This window comes from Conger conger, chromosome 6 (genome assembly GCF_963514075.1).
Source record: "Conger conger chromosome 6, fConCon1.1, whole genome shotgun sequence".
Taxonomy (NCBI): domain Eukaryota; kingdom Metazoa; phylum Chordata; class Actinopteri; order Anguilliformes; family Congridae; genus Conger; species Conger conger.
This window is the reverse complement of record NC_083765.1, coordinates 6,395,563-6,410,383: the sequence shown is the minus strand read 5'-3', so window position 1 is coordinate 6,410,383 and position 14,821 is coordinate 6,395,563. Positions and strand designations below refer to the sequence as shown.

Here is a 14,821-nt window from a genome sequence, read left to right as displayed (position 1 = left end):
GGGAGTCTTGTCTTACAGAGGGCCTCTATGGACTGCTGGCTTGACTTGGGGCTGTCTCCTGAGTTTGTCTTGGTAAACGTGAGGTTTTACCTTGGACTGTGTGAGGCACGGTCTGCTGGGTGATGGGGCCCAGTCAAGGTTTCACCTTTTAGTTAAATTGGGGGTGGTTTCAGGACCTCTTGTATTGCAATGCACTGTACTTTATTGTTTATTTGACCCTGTTGGGTTTGAGGAGGGTCACCCTTGGGCGCCCCTTTTAAGGGGGGGGGGTGTCACGCCCCCCTGCTGCATTTTAACACTTTCCCCTTATGCCTCCCAACAGGATGATTGGTGGGGGGGGGGGGGGGGGCAGAATAGCATGTCGAGTACCTGTCGTTGGACTGACGGTTTTTGGTTCTAGTTTTTGCACTCACAACATTGCTACTCCTACTACATGCAACACTACAGTCATACTAATCCTTCACACCCCATGATAATTTACTTTAAAATAAAGAAATCGTTATCTCGTAAGCCTGTTGTCGCGTGTCTCATTTTCCTGCTCACGACTTGAACGAGTCAGTCGTAACAATATATAAAACCTGCTTTTATTATTATTGTCATAATTTATCTTACTGTATAAATGGTCATTTGCTGCATATCCTCTGGTATAAGTAATCAGATTCTCTTATTCTTGAATACAAAGAGCTAAAAGTTACTGCAAGTAGGTGTGCTGAAAATAAGAGAATTGGTGCCAATTGCATGAAGAACAGAGTTCTGAGTAAGAGAAAACACTTGATCGATTGAGGAGGGGCTACTGCTCATGGGACCGGGTCAGCCCAAGATTGCTACTCTAAGATACATTCCCCGACCGGGAATCGAACCCAGGCCACGGCAGTGATGGCACAGAATCCTAAACGCTAGCCCACTAGGGAGAGGAGGTCAGCGCACGCTGTGGGAAGATGTTCCCGGACGCTCCAACACTGAAGACGCACGAGGAGCAGCACAGTGCGGGGAAACCTGGACCTCTGGGTTATGGGCCCAGCACGCTTCCACTGCACCACTCTCCTGCCTCGCTCTGTTTCCATTCCAGTTACTCTATGAATCCTGATGCGTAAATAAATGTGCGTTTATCTGAGGTTTCCAATGACACCATTCTACCAATTGTAAAGGCAGTTTTATTAAATATGCCCTCGCAGGGAAGGGTTTGTTAATGACATTCGGATCACCGGCAAGCAAAAGACCCAGATTCACCCCAGATGGGACTCGAACCCACAATCCCTGGCTTAGGAGGCCAGTGCCTTATCCATTAGGCCACTGGGGCACTGTGGTCTCTCCATCTATGAGAGGCTAGGGCTGGGGCCCTCATGATATAACAAAGACATGAAAGGTAAATCTGTGAATGGATTCAGACTACATTGTATGAGGTTATGATGGGATGCAGTCAGCATCAGCAAAATCAGAGAAGAGCATTGCAATATCCATTCAAATCAGTCTAAACATTTCCATCTATTCCTATGTGGGGATGAAATGGCTGGAGTGAAATGGCTGAAGACTCTTAGCTATTGGGTCCAGCTCATGTATGACATCAAGAGGGACCTGATTTAATGAGTGAAGCATGTTTTAGTCTCACTGCTTCTCACTGCTTATCTCCTCACATTGATTCATAAGATTTCCATGGAGAGATTTTTTATAGAGAGATTTGTAGCAGTGCATAACGTAACGTGTCATTTGGCTGACGCTTTTATCCAAAGCGACTTGCAGTTGGTTAGACTAAGCAGGACACAATCCTCCCCTGGACAGCAGGTTTAAGGGCCCAACGGCTGTGCGGATCTTATTGTGGCTACACTGGGGATTGGACCACCGACCTTGCGGGTCCCAGTCATTTGCCTTAACCACAACGCTACAGACCTTAACCCATAAAAACTTTGCTTCACAACAAAAACCTCCTGGCGGGTGTCTTGGTGGCGCAGCCTGTAGAGCACTGACCGCATGCTCATTGTGAGCCGCGATTCGAATCCGACTGTCTGACGGATTAATCAAAAGTCCTCATGTGAAGCTTGGGGAAGGGGGTAGAGTTTGCTTTGGGAATTTCTGGGAACTTGAATCCAGTCATTTGCTTTTCCGGACCGTGGGTCTGCTATGAAAAGCCGCCAGATTTCTTTTTAAATTTTTCATTTAAAAGAATTGGAGCAGTGAAGTGCATTGCATTAAAATTGCCCACGTCTGTCATGCAACAGGACTCAGCTTTAGAATCTGCCAACTTTGCGGGTGTCTCGGTGGCGCAGCCTGTAGAGCACTGACCGCATGCTCATTGTGAGCCGCGACGTCGGCGTTTTGAATCCGACTGTCCGACATTTGTCGCATGTCTTCCCCTCTCTCTTGCTCCCATTCTTCCTGTTTCTCTATACTATATACTGTCCAATAAAGCTGAAAAAGGCCTAAAAAATATCTTGAAAAAGAAAAAAACCCTAAAAAAACCCTAACTGTGTGGAGTTTACGTATAGCTATTTTTCAGCTTTTAATCCCTCTCCCAACTTTATCTATCTCCCAGTCTTCCTCTTTCTCCAATGCAATTTCACTTGTGGGTGGTACAATTAGGGAGGAGTTGAGGAGGGAGGTGGGGTTGTGAGGTGATACAGACCACACCCATACAATCCTAGGGCATGTTCAATCTGAAAATATTTTGCTACAGTTTTTGTGTTGAACCACATGTTTTCTCCCAACGGTGTGCAACGTTTTATCACGGCTTTGAGGTATGTTTGCCCCCGTTTGTGTGTCGGGGGTGTAGCCTGAATCAATAATAATGTAGGCCTATGCCAGAGAACACCTTCTCACACGCCATTGGAGCAAACCGTACTATGTCAGTCAGTCCGCCCACGGTTTGCAACAGGGTGTTCAGCACATCACCGTTTCTGTTTAAATAAAAGTTTTGCTACATTTCGCCAGGGGTGAATGTAGCCCTGATGTTGGTTTCAATACAGATTTTATGTACGACTTGAAATGTATATTATAATCGTTATCTACATTACCTTGAATTGACTTTTGGAGGATGTGAAGTGGATACATCCCTCTGTGATAATTTACAGTTATTTCAACTATTTCCAGGCCTTTTACAGTCACTTGAAGTCAGGTTTTGAATGGCTGGATGCAGTAAATTAGCATCCGTATACAGTTATGATAACACTACACACTCAACGATCACTTTATTAGGTAGAGTTTGACACCAGCTTGTTAATGCTCATGTTTAATCAGCCAATCATGTGGCAACAACTAAATGCACAAAAGAATGCAGATGTGGTCAAGAGGTTCAGCTGTTTTTTAGACCAAATGTCAGAATGGGGAATAAATGTGATCTAAGAGACTTTGACCGTGGAATGATTGTTGGTGCCAAACGTTGTTGGTTTGTCACAAGGAAACACATACACAACACCTTTCTCCAAGCAATGTTTCACATCCCAGTCAGTTGAATGCAAAAAAAAGGTATATATTATTCTTGTTTTATCACCAGATTCACGATATTGTTAAAATCTACAAAAAAATTATTGATTCCCTGGACATGTTGGTGTAGATGGGATTGAGGGTACTGACCAAAAGAGAGCCCTGCATTTAAGAGAAAATGTAATCAATTAAATGTCATGCAGTCTGAAAGGAAGTGCAGAAGAGAAAAGGTAATTATCGTGACGATATTGGATCGGACAGGGCTCAATTCAGATATGTGTGAGGAACGCAACGTCAAAGGAAACTGTTGACCATGTACTTGTGCAGTGCACAAAATATTATCCAGAGAGTGAAAGGCTGTGTCGATGAGGTTGGACAGGGAGGGAACTTAGAGGGGATAGTTGAGTTGGGAGAGGGGGGGTGTGGGAGGTCAATAGATAGCAGTCTGCAACTTAAAGTGAGTCTTCATCCTGAATAAACCCAAACAAGAAGCAGATCCGCCTCCAACTGTATGTCCACAGGAGTGTTTCATACGCGGTTGTTGTGTCTTGCTCGTTCATAATTTGCAAGAAATGTCGTCTTTCCCTTCTTTTCAGGTTCAGGCGGCCTCCATCTTGGAGGTTTTAGCGAAAACGGCGGTAGTAGAAATTACTAAACTAGATGATGATGGGTCTGCTGCCTGCGACTGGAGATGAGCAGAAGCCAAAGAGAGAACGAAGCGCTAAACAAGAAGTTACTGCTGACGGAGGGAGGGAGAGCTCAGGGCTGTGCGAGGATACGGAGAGGGAACGCCGATCATTTCTCTAAAGGCCCGGACACACCAAACCGACGGTCGGCCGTCGGACGTCGGTGGTGCCCTGTCGGCCGAGTCTTTCCGGTGTGTCCCGCACGCGTTTTGGAGGGCTCCGACGGGAGCCCCCCGGAGCCGGCGATGAGAGAGAGCTCTCTGATTGGCTGTCCAGCTAGCGAATCAGTGCACGAGAAGAGAAACGGAAGCGACGAAAGCAAGCCATTCCAAAGTTACTATCACTACCAGACATCATTTTCGATTAGTATTACTAAATAGCGAGAGAACAAGGAAATTGCTGCAAACTGTTTGTTGTGAGCGAGACACTTCTTCTAGGTCCAACGCAATGCAAACGCATTCCCCGGTCTTCCGGTTTCCATTTTTTGAAAGACAAATACAGACTACCGCCACCTGCTGGTGTGGAGAGTTATTACCTCTCACGCAGGCGCAGAACGTACGTGCAACTCGGCCGTCGGCGGACCGTCGTTGCGGTGTGTTCGGCACAGCCAACATTAACGACGCGTATCGACGCGAGGCGATCTTTGTCGGCGCTTCGCGGCCGACCGTCGGTTTGGTGTGTCCGGGCCTTAAACCTTTCATTTGAAGTTCCGGTTTGCGATGAATTCAGAGAAGCAATGTTGGTCTACAATGTTGGTCTCTCACAGAAGGGAGAAACTGTTTGTCTGCTGTGTGTGTGAATAATACATATTAAGATGACAAACACCTAATTAAGCCGGATTGTTCTAATTATTCAATGGCAATTGGGGTTGGAACAAAAACATACACATACACAGGGGTACTCTAGGGCCGAGTTTAGGAACCACTGATAACAATTGTGAAGTCATATCACACTCCGGTACAGTAGGTGGCAATATGCACCGTAACGTACTGTAAACTCGCTCAATAAGATCAAAAAAGAAGACACTCGCACAGTTTGTCCGCTGGACTGGTGTTTTACACGTCTGTTGTTCCTAGATAGTTACAGTAATTTCCACGAAATGTCGTCTTGTGCTTCTTTTCAGGTTCAGGTGGCCTCCATTATGGAGGTTTTAGCAACAACGGCTGTAGCAGAAATTTGTAAACTAGTCGATGACGGGTCTGCTGCATTGCGATTGGAGATGTGCAGAAGCCAAAGAGAGAACGAAGCGCTAAAAACAAAGTTACTGCTGATGGAGGGAGAGCTCAGGGCTGTGCGAGGATACGGAGAGACGATGCCGGGGAATTCTCTAAACCTCTCATTTGATGTTCCGGTTTGCGATGAATTCAGAGAATCACTAAGACGTGAGTTGTACACCGGCTTCGCATACATGTAAACGTGGTCGCTCATTTCACGAGAAATCAGTTTTGTTGCTAATCGTAGCTGTTTATTTGCAGAGAGGTAGCCTGGCTCTAGTTGGGCACGGTGCTATATTTCAGTTGCAGTTCCAACGTAGAAGGGTCATTCCATACCAACTTCGGGAGGTTGCACCACAGCACCTCTTGTTTTTTGTTTTGTTTTTCTGTGTGTTGGTCCACAATGAGGAGTTCCAGAACATTTGAACTTAATGCTCAATTTCAGTTTGCCGGTAGAGCCATGATATGTGATTTTAGAGGTCCATAACTTTGGAAAGAAACGTATAGTAATTATTTTGTATGTAGCATGTAAAATGTTTTATTCCTGGTATATAGAATAGATATCTATTTTCGGTCCTAGAACTCCTTCTTTCTTTCTTTTTGAGTCATTTTGGGGGGGTCATCTATATCTATAAAGGTAAACCTTTAGCGTATTTTATTTGTAAATAAGATTCGTTTTGGAACGCTTTCTCAATGTGTACAGTCTATGCGATAAACACGTGACTAAGAACATTCGCTGAGATATGACACACGTGCCCGAAATGGCTCACTATTCAACTAGCAAACGAGATTGGGGGCACTAGAAATATCCCACAATGCACCGTTACATCTAGTGAACAACCATGGCCCACTTAACAACATGGTCACAAGAAAGGTGGATACGAACCACAATGCTTTGCGATCAGAATTTTCCCTAACTGTGTTATACACAAACCTGTTTTCATCCTCCTTTTAAGCTGTGAGGGACGATGGCCCGGTCCAGGAGAAATTGTAATTAAAGGACAACTCTTCTGGGTTTTGCCACGTTGATTCGGCATTATCATGAAGTACACCTACCCTAATATAACATACTGTATTCATTAAACAATAATCCAAACCCCTGTTCGCCCCGTAAGTGGCACTGTTTGTTAGCTAGCTTAAATGCTGTAATGTTAACGTTATTTGTGACGAGCGAGTAGGTTACACCCAGTCTATCGGAAACGCGCCAACATCGTTCTTCTAAAGCAGTGTTCTGTGAGATATTCGCACATAAATGTGTAGGGGGGATTTGTTGTAGATGTTTACTCATGTCCCTTACATGTCCCACACATAAAATAAGTCAAGGCCATGTAGTTTTTGTCTTAAATCTAATCTTTCGTAAAAATTAATTCCATTCATTCATACAAATTAAACGCCGTAAGGTTAAGTGAGCTGCATCTTGACTGGGCATTGCGACAGAAAAAATAGGTTAAATATGTATGGAGTAATTGTATTCAGAACCGGCTATATGATATTTGTGGATGGTTTCCCGGCTATATGTTGCAGCGCGTAGCCTACGTGACGACGCTGTTTGCAAAAGACGACGTCTGCTGTCCGAATTAACTGTTCATTTAGTAAACTATATAGCGCACTGTATGTACATTCACTAATTAATCAATAGTGAGCCATTTCGGACACAGCCATGGAATATTCAATTAGATCTTTTTTGGCACATATACACTTCCGGAAACCAATGTCAGAAATGTAACACGTCTCTGTACCTCGGGTATGTTGAAGTTACATCCTAGAAAGAGTTCGCTTTGGTTCTCGTGGATTTTGTCTCTGCAACACTTTCAACTATCCTAACTTCATACATTTCTACATACCTGTAACGCCCCTTTTATCTGAAATTGCAATTACCAGTATAGTCACTGTGGACTATTCCACTTTTTAAACAGGGTTTAATCTATTACTGCATCCACCCTCACCAACCTTTTAAAAAAAAATCTAATTTCAAACCACAGTCTCAAGCAATGACTTGCTGCATACAATTATTTTATAATGTAAATTAAAATATACAGTGGCTTCAGAATGTATTCAGACCCCTTCTCTTTTGGCACACTTTGTGTTGAAGGTTTAATTTTCATGGGCAGTGTCATAGTGATGAAGTGAAAAGGTGTTTTTGGAAATGTATGCACATTTATTTAAAAAAAAGTAAGTATTCAGACCCTTTACTGTGGCTCTCCAAATTGTGGTCAGGTGCATCCTGGCCAGTTGCAGGCAATCACAGGTGGAACAGAAGATCAGTGAGGAGAATACCTGTGGTAATATCCCATGGGGATTAATAATGGGGGGCGGCATGGATGGTGCTGTGGGTAGCACTGCCGCCTCACAGCAAGGAGGTCCTGGGTTCAAATCCCTGTCGGCCGGGGCTTCTCTGTGCAGAGTTTGCATGTTCTCCCTGTGTCTGTGTGGGTTTCCTCCGGGTACTCCGGTTTCCTCCTACAGTCCAAAGACATGCATGTTAGGCTGATTGGAGAGTCTAAATTGTGTGAGTGTGTGAGTGTGTGAGTGAGTGAATGGTGTGTGTGTGCCCTGCGATGGACTGGTGACCTGTCCAGGGTGTATTCCTGCCTTTCGCCCAATGTATGCTGAGATAGGCTCCAGCCCCCCTGCGACCCTGTTCAGGATAAGTGGGTTCAGATAATGGATGGATTAATAATGGTATGTTTGTAATTAGTCATAACTGGTTATGGTTGCTAAGGACTTCAAGCGGTCAAATGGTGACATATTACCAATTACCTGCAGTTGAGATTTCAAGATATCTGTATTTTTGTGCAGGCACTTCAGGGGCAGCTGCTGCTAATGGTGGTGAAGGACCCCTCTGTAAGGAGGAGGAGCGGCACATGCAGCGCTGCCCTGCAGGAGCCCCAGAAAAGGAGCTGCAAGCAGAACTCAAACAGGAGCCAGAGGAGCACCCCCTCACCCCCACGCTCCCCCTGCTGGAGTCCGCAGACTTGGGGCTGGAGCTCCAGGCTGTGTGGAGTGAGGCCAACAGCTTGGGAATTTCTCAGAATAGAAACAGGCCGGGTGCAAGAACGTTGGAGCATGGAGACACCAGCTTAGACGACAACTTCTCTCCTCCACATTACAGAGATTCTCAGAGGCCACACTCAGAGAAGGATGAGGGGTCAGCATCACATCTCGAGCAGAAACAGAATGGCTGCCCTCTTGAGGAGACGAGCATTGGTAGACCTGCTGATGACATTTCGCCGTTCCCTCTGGGTTCTCCAGGACAGTGTGTTGGAAGCGCCCCGTGTGAGGTGAGTTCTGACACGTCAGCAGAAGCAAAGAGTCCCTGCAGAACTGAGGGACAGGAGGAGTTCATCTGCACATGCTGTGGAAAGATGTTCCTGGACGGTCTTGAACTGAAGACACACAAGGAGCAGCACAGTGCGGGGAAACGGTTCGGCTGTTCAGAGTGCGGCAAGGGTTTCACTTCCTTCAGCGTCCTGGAAAAGCACGAGCAGGTTCACAGCAGGAAGAAACCATTCACCTGCTCTGTGTGCGACAAGAGCTTCTCCCAGTCACACGTCCTCCAAGCACACAAAAGCACTCACACAGAGCAGAAACCGTTCATTTGGACAGACTGCGGAAAACGCTTCCCCGACAAAGCTTGCCTTAAATCGCACCAGCGCGTTCACACCAGAGAGAAACCGTTCACTTGTGAGCAGTGTGGAAAGTGCTTCTCCAAGAAGAGCTATCTTAAAGCTCATCAGGTTATTCACACAGGAGAGAAACCGTTCACTTGTGAGCAGTGTGGAAAGTGCTTTTCCAAGAAGAGCCAGCTTAAAACTCATCAGGTTATTCACACAGGAGAGAAACCGTTCACTTGTGAGCAGTGTGGAAAGTGCTTCTCCAAGAAGACCTATCTTAAAACTCACCAGGTTACTCACACAGGAGAGAAACCCTTCACTTGTGAGCAGTGTGGAAAGTGCTTCTCCAAGAAGACCTATCTTAAAGTTCACCAGGTTACTCACACAGGAGAGAAACCCTTCACTTGTGAGCAGTGTGGAAAGTGCTTCTCCTCGAAGAGCAAGCTTAAAATTCACCAGATTACTCACACAGGAGGGAAATGCTTCAGTTGCACAGTGTGCAATAAGAGCTTTGGCTATCTCCATGTTCTGAAGCAGCATCAGAGAATCCATACAGGGGAGAAACCACACTGCTGCAACGAGTGTGGGAAGAGCTTTGCCAAACTAGGTAGTCTTAAAACTCACCAATGGGTCCACACCAGAAATAAACCATTCACTTGTGAGCAGTGTGGAAAGTGCTTCTTGGTGAAGAGCAATCTTAAAACTCACCAAAGGGTCCACACCGGTGAGAAACCGTTCACTTGTGAGCAGTGTGGAAAGCGCTTCTTTGTGAAGTGCAGTCTTAAATATCATCAAAGGGTCCACACCGGTGAGAAACCGTTCACTTGTGAGCAGTGTGGAAAGTGCTTCTCCATGAAGTGCAATCTTAAAACTCACCAGAGTGTCCACACTGGAGAGAAACTGCACTGCTGCAATGAGTGTGGGAAGACCTTTGCCCAACAAGGTAATCTTAAAACCCACCAAAGGCTCACTTGTAAGCAGTGTGGAAAGTGTTTCTCCAAGAAGAGCGGTCTTAAAAATCACCAGTGTCCACACACGAGAGAAACCCTACCGCTGCGATGAGTGTGGGAAGACCTTTGCCCGACTAGGTCATCTTAAATTTCATCAAAGGATCCTAATGGGAGAGAAAGACGTTCAGTTGCACACTGTGCAGCTGGAGTTTTTCCCTGAATCACACTCTTCAGAGACACATACTTTCTCACAATCAGGACTCCAGACTAACAGTGTCCCAAAATCCTGGGGCGATCAATAATGTGTTCGGGACAAACTGAAATCATTCCCAGGACACCTTTGTGACAAAAAATTCATGCCGGTTGATTTTAAAAAAATTAGCCCATATTATCATATTAGAAATAAAATTAATATATTTGTATTGTTATTTATTGTTTACCGACATTGGTGCATCTAGGCACACGTACTATAGTTATTTATGACAATAAGACTTTAGGCTGCCAGTGTAGATACAATATTTCGAATAACCTATGGAAATGACCAACAAGAACACTGACTATCACAAGAATAAATACAAGTTTTGCTATATATTCAACATTAAGTAAAAAAACTGTAAAAAAAAAATTGTCATTCATGGTAACTGAAAATACAGTCAGATACAGCACTGTGCATGATGATTTTAAATTTACAGATTTTTTACTATAAACATTGGATGAATAGCATTCTTTTTTTCCATATACAAACAAAATTACAAATGTCCAAATCCAAATTTCAAAGGATTTCAAAAAACCCCATTCATTTCTCCCAGATTTTTTGATCCGGAAGTCTAGAAAATGCTAATGAACCATAGATCTTTCCAATGGTCATCTGAGGCCTATTGGATACAACGCTGTTATGTGATTGTGTACTTTGTTCTGTGCCTGCTTGCATGTAGTTTCAGTTATGTTAGTTGTCTTAATAGGCCTCAGGAGATTTCTGGAGCTTCCTATTTGCTACATTAAAGAGATTTGGCTTTGGAGAGCATGGGCGGTTCTAACGGGGTGGCTGGGTGGCTTGGGTGGCTTGGGTGGCCGGTGCCACCCCTAAAATGTGATTGGCCACCCCACAGGTTTTCAGTCTGCTGTTACGAAGACATTCTTTTCTGTTTTGCTGCCACTGTATTAAAGCTTCCAAATGTGCGTCAAAAGCCCGCCTGTCAGAAGCGCCAATCTGTTTGGCGTTGGCACCCCGTTGGCTGTTTTACTAGTAAATCTGTTTTTATAAAGACGCCATTGTGCTGCCAAGGCTGGAAAATGTGCTGCGAAGATCGTGTTAGGATAGCTTGTGTGGTGAATTTACTTCTAAGTGAAATTCATAAGCCTCTATTTTGTAAAAGGTAAAGGTTATGATTGAAATATCATCATTAAATAACATCAACGTTAGCTAGTGTTAGCTGACTAAATTGAAGATTAGTGACTAGCTAGCTGGCTAGCTAACGATAAATTACTTGAATGCTGTGTTTGTTTAATATAATATAGCCCCATTGTGTACTACTAGGTAACTAACTTGTCAACTAAATCTATATAGCCAAATCGCTAATTTATCTATTTCTAAAGTTCTTTATTTTTCTACGTGTGTTCCCCGAACTATCACTTTGGCTGTTGGGATAGCTTCTATGTGTGACGTTACAGATACGGTAATGATATTTTCAAAAAGCAAAGACCTTGGGGCCTTAGAAGACATTATTGCCTGGCAAACCACCTTCAATATGTTGTTAAACGGCTATTCCCGAATTATCAACAAAACCCTTGGCTGGAAATAGAACAAACAGAATACAAAGTCCGTTTTGCTTGGCACCGGATCAGCCCAAGATTGCTACTCTAAGATACATTCCCCGACCGGGAATCGAACCCAGGTCGCGGCAGTGATGGCACAGAATCCTAAACGCTAGCCCACTAGGGAGTGGAGGTCAGCGCACGCTGTGGGAAGATGTTCCCGGACGCCCTTACACTGAAGACGCACGAGGAGCAGCACAGTGCGGGGAAACCTGGACCTCTGGGTTATGGGCCCAGCACGCTTCCACTGCACCACTCTCCTGCCTCGCTCCGTTACCATTCCAAAAGAGAAGTCCACCCCAGATGGGACTCGAACCCACAATCCCTGGCTTAGGAGGCCAGTGCCTTATCCATTAGGCCACTGGGGCACTGTGGTCTCTTCCATGTATGAGAGGCTAGGCCTGGGACACTTATGTTCTAACGAAGACAGGAAAAAGTACTGTAATTTTTACGATTAGGTCTAATAACGTTGAATTATTAACTAAATTTGTTGTCTTCCATCTCTGTGCAAGATTCCAACAGGATGTTCAAATATCAAAAGATATCTTAAAAAACATGGCTGCCATCAGCCATTCAGACATCAGCTGCCATTTGACAGACTTCGCAATGGCCGATCATGAAATTTTGGTTGGTGTGCACTTTGTTGTACGTCGCTCTGGATAAGAGCATCTGCTAAATGCCACGTAATGTAATGTAATGTAATGTAATGGTTGTATTGACCTATGGCTTGGTACTCCTGTGTGAAATTTGGAATCAGTCGGCCATTATGGAAAAATAAGCCAGTTTTTACAGAGTTTATCATTGGCTGTGGTTAATGGTAAATCATACATTATTCTATGAATACCCTTCAGCCAAAACAACTTTACCTCAAGATCCATTTTGAATCATTTGAAAAACCTACTTTTGTGAACTTGACTCTAGATTCTTTGCTCATCTTCTCCAAATTGGGCTTGAAAGAATCTGTGGATTCTGAAACTCAATAATTATCAAAGAAAGTGTTGACTGTATTTATTTATATTTATTTTTTACCATTCATGCAATATGTGACTTTTCATCTCAAATTGGCCTGGTGTTTGGACCCCGTTAATTACCACTTGCGGTTGTATTTATTATTATTATTATTATTATTATTATTATTATTATTATTATTATTATTCATATAAACACACTTTTTTGGGAATAGTAGTCTAACCTTTTTATAATTTTATGTTTGGCATGACACTCTAGTTTCACAGACCCAGCTTAATCTTGAGTTTTGTATGGCGAATCTCCATTCTAAACTCAATTCAAACCATGGACGATAACCTTTTTTTAGCCAATGCTAGGTGGGGGGAGACCAATAATTTTAAACCCATCTGTTGGATACCTTTTAATAACACCTTCCAATTCAATGTCCTTTGTACATTTGCTGTGGTTTAGGTCCTATCCACCAAACATTTGGCTTAATCAAATGCATTAGCGACGTTCTCAACATTGTAATGCTAAATTGCTGCACTTGTGTTACATTACACTACTTTCCTCCCTGTCGGTGCCTAGGAGTGCAGCAGGTGCTGCCAATTGGTCGAGCTGATTGGTGCTGCTGGAGGGTGATTGGCTGCGCCAGAGGGAAGGGGGATATAAAAGCTTCCAAGATGGCGGGCTTGGGTGACTCTCATCTTCCTCCTCTCCCAACCGGTCACATTGAAATTGTTATTAGTTTTGTTCTTCTGGGTTGCTGCATTGGTAAGGGTGAACTGCTATTTTTGTTGATCTTGTTTTCTCCTGTTTTCTCTAGGTAGGGAGGTAAGGGTTCTGTAAGTTGTGTTTCTTGTTTTGGTTAGGTTAGATTTATTATTTCCAGTGAGCCATTGGTTTTGTTTATTATGTTGGCCTGCGTTCACCCTGAGATTTAATGCAGTTTGTATCAGTTTTGATCCTAGTTAAATTAAATATTGGTTCTTTTTCACATTCATTCAGTTGTCCTTCTGGTTGCTTGGGACTTGGGGAAGATGGGGGTCCTTTTGCATGTTATGTCTCAGACACCTCTAGACTGGGGCATAACAAAGTGCGAAGAGGACCTGAGAGGATTCTGAGTCCTAGTGTAAACATACAGATAATCAGAACCCTTGAAGAGTACAATCAACTTCCAAACTAGCATACCACAGTTGGCAGCTAGAATACCCTGAGTACAACGATACAGCAGCCAATAAAAAACAACAATATCTATACAATCTATACATAAGTGCCATTACAGCCTAAGGCTAATCATGGTGGTGAGTTAGGGAGGGAAAGGTGTAGCCTGAAGAGTCTTCAGTCTGCGCTTGAAAGTGGTCAGAGACTCTGCCGTTCTGACATCCACCGGGAGGTCGTTCCACCACCGTGGGACCAGGACAGACAGCAGTCATGAGCGTGAGAGTGCTGGTGTGGCGAGGGGGAGGCGCCAGACGGCACGAAGTGGCAGAACGGAGGGGTCTTGTTGGTGTATAGGTCTTGATAAGGGAATGTGTTAATATTGCCGATGCATCAATTTGCTGGCTCACTCTGCAGAACCTTTGGAACAAGTTTCCAGTCAATGACGGTTGTTTGTTTCTTATCCTACACACCAGACACATGCACACTATTTGCCCTGGTAATCAATAGAAGCAGGCAAGAGCATTTTGCTTTTGTCCTGGATCAAGAACCTTTTTTTTTTTTTTTTTACGGTGAATCGGGAAATCAAACAATTACACAACCCCTTTCTCCAAACAATGTTTCACATACAAATATATCATGAAAAAACTACACATTGATGTAGAAAATATTGTCGGCTCCTCCCTGCACATGTTGGCATAGATGGAGGTGAGGGTGCTGACACAAAGATGGCCCTGCTTTGAAGAGAAAATGAAATATTGCACATTAATGTGAGGCAGTGCAGAAGAGAAGAGGTAATACTATAAAGACTGATTTGATCATACAGGGTTCCATTCAACTTTATTTTTGATGGCTAAACATAGTTCAGATACGTGTGAGGAATGCAATGTCAAAGAGAATGTTGAACATGAACTTTAACAGTGCAGAATAATATTATCCAGAGAGTGAAATGTTGTATCAACGGGTAAAAGAGATTGGAACTCGGAAGAGAAACTTGGGTTGGGAGACGGGACATA

At 43.9% G+C, this 14,821-nt stretch overlaps 1 protein-coding gene and 2 non-coding genes across 4 annotated transcripts; 1 reads left to right on the top strand and 2 right to left on the bottom strand.

Annotated features, from left to right (window-relative positions):
- Nucleotides 1-1,227: 1,227 nt before the first annotated feature.
- On the bottom strand, nt 1,228-1,300 carry trnar-ccu (transfer RNA arginine (anticodon CCU)). Its single transcript has one exon. It is a non-coding gene; the product is annotated as a tRNA-Arg (tRNA).
- A 3,859-nt stretch (nt 1,301-5,159) lies between these two features.
- LOC133130826 (oocyte zinc finger protein XlCOF6-like) lies at nt 5,160-13,647 on the top strand. Of its 2 annotated transcripts, XM_061245707.1 has the most exons (3): nt 5,160-5,485; nt 8,117-8,598; nt 13,233-13,647. In XM_061245707.1, exons 1-3 carry the CDS (start codon nt 5,203-5,205, stop codon nt 13,284-13,286), a joined length of 819 nt encoding a protein of 272 aa, XP_061101691.1. In that variant the 5' UTR covers nt 5,160-5,202; the 3' UTR covers nt 13,287-13,647. The 2 variants fall into 2 exon arrangements, with proteins under 2 accessions (XP_061101691.1, XP_061101690.1); XM_061245706.1 differs by lacking the exon at nt 13,233-13,647 and having other exon boundaries at nt 8,117-10,105.
- trnar-ccu (transfer RNA arginine (anticodon CCU)) lies at nt 11,992-12,064 on the bottom strand. The gene has a single exon. It is a non-coding gene; the product is annotated as a tRNA-Arg (tRNA).
- Nucleotides 13,648-14,821: the final 1,174 nt, after the last annotated feature.

What these genes read in the sequence shown, in the direction of transcription:
- LOC133130826 (XM_061245706.1), top strand. Translation starts at nt 5,203, where the DNA reads ATGTCGTCTTGTGCTTCTTTTCAGGTTCAGGTGGCCTCCATTATGGAG. An exon ending in ATTCAGAGAATCACTAAGAC is followed by an intron (nt 5,486 to 8,116) that starts GTGAGTTGTACA and finishes ATTTTTGTGCAG; the next exon opens with GCACTTCAGGGGCAGCTGCT.